Source organism: Pyxicephalus adspersus, chromosome 1 (genome assembly GCF_032062135.1).
Source record: "Pyxicephalus adspersus chromosome 1, UCB_Pads_2.0, whole genome shotgun sequence".
Lineage (NCBI taxonomy): Eukaryota > Metazoa > Chordata > Amphibia > Anura > Pyxicephalidae > Pyxicephalus > Pyxicephalus adspersus.
The window spans coordinates 106,675,747-106,685,575 of record NC_092858.1 but is presented as its reverse complement, the minus strand read 5'-3'; the positions used below and the strand labels follow the sequence as shown (position 1 = coordinate 106,685,575).

Genomic DNA, 9,829 nt, shown 5'->3' with positions numbered 1-9,829 from the left:
TTTGAACGGCACATGAGTGATCAGAAGGGGACAATCAATGGAACATGAGTCATCATGAGTGACTTTCAACAATAAATGTGTACTGTAGTCTTCTTCATGGAAAAAAAGGAGACATCCCCTGAAAATAAGACCCAGGGCATATTTTGGCATTTCAAAAAATATAAGAGAGTGCCTTGTAATCGGGGAAACAGGGTAGGAGAAAGCATCCTTAACGTTCATTTAGATTGATAAACTTGCTTCTTGCTCATGTCTGCCAAAGGGTTATAATCTCCATCTTGGGCTTTAAGGCTCCGAATGTTTTCATTCGAGTCCAGAAATTTTGCACAATTTTCCAAGGAATCCACCAGATCTGTTATTGTCTCTTTTTATTAGGGATACTTCTTGACTTCCATGGGCATCAATGATGTGTACTTGTGTGTTCCCATCTTTCCTGCATACAAGCTTTCCACCTTCTTTTTCCTTCTTAATTGTTCCCATCTTTCCTGCATACAAGCTTTCACCTTCCTTTTGCATCCCAATTTTTTTATCAATGTGTTAACTCTGTGTTAACTCCGCCATGTTCTTCTGGAATCCCCACTTTAGAATATATAGACAACCTATTGTTCAGGGAACAGTCAGCACAAGCAGTTTTGGAAAATTAAACTCTGATTTCCAGACATTACATATGTTGCTCTTGAATTGTGATCTGCTGTAGTCAGCTCCTTGTCTGGAGTATCTTGATTAGGTCATGAATACAGCTTAACTCAGGATGTTTCTTTCACTCCAGACTTCAATCTTAGCTTTTCCAGTTCAGAGGTCATCCTGCCTTTTGCAAAGCGGTCCCTGGTCTGGTTGTAGTCTCCATTTGAGGCAGTCTCATTTGCCTAGTTTCTTTCCAGACACAACATTTTGTTATCAGAGTATTTTAGTCTCCCAATAATCTTGGAGCTTCAGTTGATTTGGATCTGTCTACAGGATTCAGTTCCATGGAAAGGTAGAGATGTGCATCAAACATAGGAGACAAACAAGATGTCTGGCACCAGCAAGGCAGGAACATTGGATTCTCTTTATATTATCTAGGTGTAATATAAGTCCCAAGCAAATTGGTAAATTCCCAGTTGAAGTAAATGTTTTTGTATTTGTAGTTTGGAAAGCAATTGTTGTTTTAGGAATAATTATCTGCATAAATATGGAAAATATATCCCCTATCAATGCATATAGGTATTCAATTAAAGAAGGTTCATGCACAAATAGCTAGTCACTCAAACAGTTTAATTAAGAAAACAAGGTAAAACAAAGTAAACAGCAATATTGTCAGATATCTACACATAGGAACTTCAATCAATGATACATATATATCACATGGATATAACGTTATTAGTAGTAACCCCTGTACTCATCTAGTAAGTATTTAGTACACAATACATAAAAACAATATAAAAATAATAACAAACATATACTGAGACATATACTGAACAATATAAGAATGCAATTTAGGAATGTGTTATAGCTTCCTGTAAAGATGTTGATGGGTACCCCAGGAGCCTAATTCCCTTAGAAGTCTGTCCATAACTTAGCTTACCTAAGGAGACCCTCAGGAGACAAGGAGAGCAAGCAAGCAAGAAGAGTGCTCAAATCTCTCAGTGCCCATTTTTATATAGTTAATTCCCATAAGGTATCCTTGGGGCTCTTGGATTGGTTAGTGGGTGTGTTCTGTATGATGACCATCAGTTGACACACACCCCACTAGATTGGGATTGGTTAATGTAGTTTGATGGACCTCCCAACTAAATTTGCTATATGAATCTCCAGCTGGAATCTATGTTTAGGGGTCTAGACATGTCCAGCTGGGTCAAAACCCCAGTCCATCTGTTGGATGGATTTATTGCACCTTGTAGGCCATATTGGTGATCTGTTTGTTATGGGAAAATAGGTCTTGTCTCCTGGCAGCTGTTGTATCACCTGTTTGTTACTTCTGTGAAGTCCTGGACCTTGGAGACCCCCTAGGAGGGCCCTATGGCCAGAGCAAGATAAAACAGGTTTCATGTTTAAACACAACATTCCTGCACTGTATTTCTGTATTGTTTCATGCTACTTAGATACAGTCTAGCTATTAGGATTTATCCTGCAGTGTACTATTTACATATATGTATGTATAGGTATGTGTGCGGGGATATATGTATGTGTGAGATATATATATATATATATATATATATATATATATATATATATATATATATAATTTACATATACATATTCATAAACAAGCTTGAGGTGTAACACAATGTATGTTGTACATTGCATTATAAATCCTGGTAATAGCAAGTAAAAGATTAAATATACTGTACAGGCAGCCCCAGAGTTAGGGACATCCAACTTACCGATGACTCCTAGATACAATCCGGGCTTCCCTGCTAGTTCATTTGTGTGCATGACAGAGGCTTGATGGGGGAAGGGGGTGGTTTGCATGACTTACAGAAGAAGTCTTTTGCTATTCTGCAAGCTGTTGTAACTCTTTAATGACAAAGACAAATTCTGCAGTTGTTTCTTTTTGCATATCAAAGCACAGATTGCTCCAGAAGTTAATGAATGTCTAGGTTCCATAAAATTTTTATTTTTTTTGTGATTAGCTCACAGTGAGGATTTTATACTGTAACGGACACCATGCTGCCAAATAATATGTTGAGACAAACATCTGTCCTAATTGCATTTTTTAAAATAATGTAGCTGTTCTGACTTGCATAAAAATTCAACTTAAGAACAAACCTACAGTCCCTATTTCGTATGTAACCCAGGGACTACCTGTATGTGTATTGGAACAATGTATTTAGTTGATTCCTGGAGTAAATATACTGTAACATCAATTTAGTACTGTAGGAAGGAAGAGTTTCAGTCTGAGTCATGCATATGCCATCAAATGAACGAAGGAAAAGGATAAAAGATTGACAGTTACATTTGCAAAATTGCTTGATTTTATTAATATTAATAAACAGGATTTATATAGCGCCAACATAATACACAGTGCTGTACATTAAATAGGGGTTGCAAATGACAGACAGATACAGACCTTGACACAGGAGGAGAGAACTCTGCTCCAAAGAGCTGACAATGTAGGAGGTGGGGGAAATAACAAATAATTGGAGGGGAGAGAAGTAGTGGTAGTAAGTAGTGAGGGTTTTCAAAGACAGAAGAAGACAGGTAGGAGAGTAAGTTTGAAAAAATGGGTTTTGAGTGCTCTTTTAAATGAGCAGAAAGTGGGAGCTATCTGAATAGGACAAGGAAGTTCATTCCAGAGTTGGGGCAGCTCTAGAAAAGTCTTGGAGCCGTGTCTGTGATGAGGTTATGAGTGAGGAAGTCTGTAGTAGATCATTGGAGGAGCGAAGAGAGCAGCTAGGGGAGTATTTTTTTTACCAGGTCAGAAAGGTATGTGGGACAAAAACTGTGGAGGCAAGCTGCAGTGTGTATAATAGATTTTAGTGGAGAGAGTCGGGTTAGTGGAATACCAGGGAAAAGGATGTTACAGTTGTCCAGACTAGAGATAAGAGCATGTACAAGGAGTTTGGTGGTCTCTGGAGACAGGTAGGGGTGGATTTTGGGGATGTTGCGCAGGTGAAAGAGACAGGACCTAGAAATGTTCTGAATATGAGGGGTAAAAGAAAGGGCAGAATCAAAGTGATGCCAAGACAATGTGCCAGAGGGGAGGGACGAATAACAGTTAGAAATCTGTCAGGGGTAGATTTAGAATGTGAAGGGGAAAAGATGATGAGTTTTTATCCTGGTTGAGTTTCAGAAATCTGGCAGCCATTCATAAAGAGATGGCCGACAGGCAGCATGAAACCTTATTCAGGAGTGAGGGAGTGGAGAAATAGATTTGAGTGTCATCAGCACACAGATGGTACTGTAAACCAAAGGAGGCTATGAGACTACTGAGAGAGGGGTTGTACAGAGAAAAGAGAACCGCTCCAACTGATCCACTGATACTAATGGAGTTCATGATTTGCCTTTGAGTTAAACTCCACTCTTACCTTCAGTCTTTTACAATTGTATAGGCTTCTCTCTGAACTTACTTTATTGATTTCGCTCCAAACAGTCAGCTTTTGGTGTATACCGCAAGTTGTACCAAGTCAGAGACCACTTCATTTTCTGTCTGGAAGGACCTCTAGTATTATCTATCCAAAGCCTTAAGCTACGTACACACTCCCAATTTTTATCGTTGGTAAACGAACGACGAACGATCCTGCACGATATCTGCGAACGATCGTTCAAAGATATTGTACACACGATAGATGCGATCGTTTGAACGATACAGGAAGTGACGTGCACCACAGGAAGTGAGCGAACGTTCGTTCACCACGCATGCTCAGACCATGGACGATCACTGAACGACCGTACACACGATAGATGGTCAACGATCGTCGTCCAATCCGATCCGCCGGTCCGGTCGTTCATTTCCAATGACTATCCTCGTTCGTCGGCATCGTTGGTTACTTTTTTTACGAATGATTTTTGGCCAATCGGTCGTTCGTTGTTCGTTCGTCGTTCATTTCCAACGATAAAAATTGGAAGTGTGTACGCAGCTTTACTGTCCCTAGCCAGCCCCTTTCATTTACTGGATTTCAGTTCTTTCAATAGTACTGTGATGTTTTTAAAAAGCCATGCACAGTACCTTCCGGACCCTCTCACAATCTTTAACTACTGTTACATGTGAAAATGTTGAATGAAAATTATATTAGCATATTGATAAGGGAAAAAAGAAGTAACCAGGAAGATATATAAAATACAAATAAACAATAAAACAAAAGGGAATATGAATAGAAACCATTATTTCACAAAATAGGAGGCTAGTATTTTGAATTGTATGTTAGTAAAGTACAATGCACAATAAAAGGATATATTTGAACTAAAAGGAGTAATATTTTCTACATAAAAATGCTCTAATTTATTTCCAAGCTTGTTTTTTATTACTATAGAGACAACAATTGCTTTTCTGAGTTCCTCATTGTTTTTTTATTTTATTGGTTACATAAAGCAAAATACATTACAGATTACCATTTTACATCCCTGTGTTGGCTATGCATATGGCACATTTCTGGGACTTTCAACCAGTCCTAGACATAAAAAAAACAAAAATACCTAATTTCAACCTACCATCAACAGGAACTGTGAAACAACACCAGATATGGTAGAGCTTCTTCCTTCCAATGTTATTTACAGACCGTGAACTGTTTTGGATGAAAACAGTTGGTGTTAGGTTGTTTTGATCTGTCATTTTTATCAAAATCTGCCTAAACATTGCTGTTCATAGCTAACATAATTTAAACTGCACTGCCAAAATGCTAAGTGCTGGAATTTGCCCAGATCACAAGCAATCTTTAAAAAGCTTTCAAAAGTAATATGGCCACTTTGATTTTCACTTTGATAGATTTATAATTGCAAGGTATAATTGTTTGCAGAAAGGTCCATGTTGCTAAATAACATCATTTTCAGTTTGTTTCAGGTTGTTTCTGTTTTGGAAAAAAAAGTTTTTACATACATTTTTTTTTTTTTCCAGATTCATTTGTCTCATCTTGGGCCTTTAACTAGTGCACTTAACTGTAACCAGACTTTCATGAAAAAGTCCCTGCAGAATGCTTTGAAGAAAGTAGCAGAAAAAAGACAACTTCCTGACCTTACAGTGTGTGTGTGACAGAGTTGGTAAAAGCAAAAAATATCTTCTGAAAATAGACAACTGGAATCTGGTTGTGCTGGATGACATCTGATTCCTAAGGCATTTTTTTTCTGCCCACCTCTCTGAAACCCAACCCAATCTTTATTTTAAAAAATGCACCTAAACCATTTTTAATGCAATCTCCTTGCCAATTCAAAAATGTCACAGATTGTTCAGTACATTAATATTTGCAAGCACAAGTTTTCTGCTTAGTTTTTTTTTTTTTTTTTTTAACAAATTGATTTACACCAACAAAAGCCATGGGTAATTTTATTAAGGAACCAGACTTCTCAAAAAACTACTGACAGTACTGGATGCATTTGCCAAACATCTTCCAATAGAGCATAACATACCTACTGAGTCTAGCCTGACATGTTTAACACCAGAACCTCCAATTTATCCAGGAAAAAATTTAGATGTGTACTATACTTGAGCAACTTCTAGTTCTTACCCACAACAACCCTATGTACAATTTATTGTGCAATGTTAATTTTCAAGGCCAACATTACACATAATGCTCAGCTTCCACATTTCTATCTATCCCTCTTCCCCCAGTTCCCCCTTGGGTAAAAGGGTTTACCAGTCTAATTTGTAGCCAAAAAAACTCTAACCCAAAACTCACTGGGTTGGAAATGTCATCAAGGCTTGTTCTGTTTCTTAACAGAGAATCTATTGCTTGACCAAAAAAAACCCCTTTAAAATTGCCAATAATAGGCATCAATGACCTGCTGATTGTTGGTTTAGCAGTTTTGGTTTTTATTAGAAATTCACAATAGCTGCCATTTTTACAGTTAGATGAAAAAATGTAAAATTTCATTGGCTGCTATGGGTGGAAAGATGTTTGTACATAGCAGAATAAAATGTAAAAAAAAAAAAAGCTGAAAGTAATGTTTTGTTCCAGTAACAACTTTTTATGTTTGTGACTTGTTTACTTCAATTAACAGAAATGAATAACTTCAGTAAAATAATGCCAAATGTTTGACTACAGCCAATAATTGACACTGTATTTCATTTTGTGTGGAAAGCCTGAATATTTATTCACTGTATTTCTTATTATTTCTATTACCCCCAAAAAGATGACATAAAAAAGTTGTGCTTTTATAACCTAGGAAGTAAAACATCTTCCATGCAAGGCAAACAATAACATTGTTTTTAGAATGTTTTTATGCTTTTTTTGTTTGTTTTACCCTATCAACTGTGAGACAATGATAAAGAAAAATGCTTAAATGCTTACCAACAGACAGGCCTAAAAATATGCTCTTAATGGACATTAAGATAACTAAACTTGTAATTGTATCTTTGTATCAAAGCCTTAAGGCCTGTTTATAGTCAAGTAATATTCTTTTTATGCCCTTATGAAAATCTTAATAGATATGACATTGGAGAGGATAAAACATTGACTCAAAAATTAAAAACTAAGACATTTTTGATTAATATTGGATTGAGATATTGATGGAACATTAATCAGGGATGCCCCTTCCGTAGATGATTGATCCGTGAACGAGTGTGGGTTGAGAGTCAAGTGATTGACCAGGGACACAAAGCTTGAGAATCCATTAGAATGCTATCCTTTTCTTACTACCATTTTATACAGTCTGGTACTCATAAGGTACCTAAGAGCCTGGTTTAAGCCTTTTCCTTGCAACGTGTATGGTAATGTTATAAATGAGGGCAAGAAAAAAAATAAGGAGTAGGATATGGAAGAGGAGGACAATGTGGGAAGGGTAGTGAGGGAGCAGATTTTTATGGAAACATTACACAGCAGAAGGGCTGGGGAGAAGGAAGGCGGAGCCCAATCTAGATTTCAATGCAGATGAGAGCTAAAATGCTCCCAGCATGCCCAACGTGCTCTGAATTTATCCATATAATCATTATCAAACGCTCTAAATTTCTTTCACCCTCATGATATAATTTACCTTGTCAACCCAGAGAGCAAGGGAGGGGGTAGTGGCCTGTTTCCAATATAGCAGTATAAATTGGCGGGCAGCCGCCAACAGGTGACAGTGTATAGTTTTCTTTATAAAAACCAGGAGAGTTAGGCATTATGGACAGTAGAGCTACTTTTGGGGAAGGAACCCAGGGAATGCCATACAAACCTGAGCAAAAACCTCATCCCAAAACGGTCGCAAAGTCAGGCATGACCACCAGATAAACATGCGGTGGAGGATGACAGGATCTCTATACCATCGAGTCAGTATTTTGAAGTTTTTCTCCTGTGTGTGTCCACCGCCTGAGGAATTATGCGTGAGTTCATAAGCCGTTAGCCAGCCCAACTTTGCAACTTGTCCCAGATCTCTGTGCCATATAGGTACAAACTTAGGTGTGGCTGAGTCATAATAACCAATGAGAATTTGATAAATTAAGGAAACCAGGTGCCAAGGAGGTGTAGCTTGAGTACAACGTTTCTCAAACCCAGTCAGAGGCCTATGTATGTTGGTTGAAAGATGCAAGGATTTACAAAAAGTCGACAGATGCATGGGAGTCAACCAAGATACTGACCTTGCTGGGCTCGAGTCAGCAGGGATGAAAGTACCTAGGGTCGAATCCAGAAAATGTCTGGCTTGAGGCCAATTTTCCCTTGTAAATCCTGCTATCCTGTGTTGGTGTAGACCGAAAGGAAAGGAGGGATTATCGAAAAAGGGGGTCAGAGGAAAGGGTATAGAGGAAAGAGAAAGGCGAACTCTAGCAGCAAAACTTCATGGTCGCTAGGGTGAGGGGAGAAAGGGAGGAGTGTAGGGAATCCGTGAAAGTTTGTGTCCAGGCCACCGCTCTTAGATCCTGTTCCAGCTGAATGAATATTTTGCATTCCGGTTTGGATTGCCACTCCACTACTCTGGTAAATAAGACAGCGGCATGGTACAGTTCAAAATCAGGCAGACCCATACCACCAACCTGTTTACATCTACATAAAGATTTGTGCTTAATCCTGGGACAGTAACCACCCCATACAAATTTAATAGCCCAAGAACATAATGTCCGAAAAAGCATTTTGGGGGCAGAAATAGGAACAGCCTGAAAAACATATAATAATTTGGAAAGCGAGTCTATTTTAAGGACATGTATCCTGCCAAACCAGGAAAGCTGTCCAAAGTCCTGCAATATGGCCTTGAGCAGCGGAGCATAGTTGAGCTGTAAAAGGCGTGTAAAATCTGATGGTATAAAAACCCCTAGGTATGTGATGTGAGTTTAGCACCATTGAAAGGGGACATTTTGGGATAATTGTGAGGCCAGTTTGGGTGATAATCATGGCCTCTGTTTTGAAAAGGTTCACTTTAAAGTTACTGTAATAACCAAACCTGTCCATTTCCTTGAGGATAGTGGGAAGAGAGGTGTGGGGCTGCGTGATGTAAAGGAGAACATTGTCAGCATAGAGGGAGAGCCTATGATGATGTGAGGGAGTGAGTACACCTTGGATTGAAGGGTTAGATCGGATTGCGATGCCTTAATGTTCCATTACCAGGGTGAAGAGAAGGGGAGATAATGAGCACCCTTGTCTGGTATTATGAGAGATATTAACACTCTCAGATTGGATCCCCTTGACCAAAATTTTGGCTGCTGGCCTGGAATAAAGAGCCATAATTCTTGTACAAAGGGCGGGCCCTAAACTGATCTGCTGCAAAGTCAATTCCAGCAATTGCCAATTAACCCTATTGAAGGCCTTTTGGACGTCAATGGAGATTAGGCAAGCTGGGATTTTGTATTTCTGTATATGAGGTGAAATGAGGTGTATGGTCCGAGTAGTATTATCCCTCGCCTCCTTACCCGGGATTAAGCCTACTTGATCTCTTTGGATAAGGGAGGGGAGTAGTGGTGCTAGTCGAGTAGCTAAAGTTTTAGCGAATAATTTAATATCAACAATGAGGAGTGAAATGGGGCGATTTCCACAGTAAGCAGCGGCTTTCCCTGGTTTGGGCAGTACCACTATGTTTGCTAGAAGCATGTCAGGGGAAAATGGGTGATCACGGTCCACTATGTTAAATGCTTTGGTCATGGTGGGCAAAAGTGGAGAAGCCAAGGCCCTATAAAATCAGGGGGGGGGGGGGGGGGGTTAAGCCACCTGGGCCAGGAAATTTACTGGGCTGGAGGGATTTGATAGGGTTGTTCAGTTTGGTGTAAAAGGTCTCGAATTTCCAGCGATGTCTC

At 39.0% G+C, this 9,829-nt stretch overlaps 1 protein-coding gene across 6 annotated transcripts in view; it reads left to right on the top strand.

The window, feature by feature from the left end:
- Positions 1 to 6,829, top strand: part of FANCE (FA complementation group E) — a 22,948-nt gene extending 16,119 nt beyond the window's left edge. For all 6 annotated transcript variants that reach the window (XM_072423018.1, XM_072423011.1, XM_072422995.1 and 3 more), the window contains one exon: positions 5,531 to 6,829. In XM_072423018.1, the coding sequence (XP_072279119.1) occupies positions 5,531 to 5,665 (135 nt within the window). In that variant the 3' untranslated portion in view covers positions 5,666 to 6,829. The remainder of the gene's footprint in view (positions 1 to 5,530) is intronic.
- The last annotated feature ends 3,000 nt before the right edge of the window (positions 6,830 to 9,829 follow it).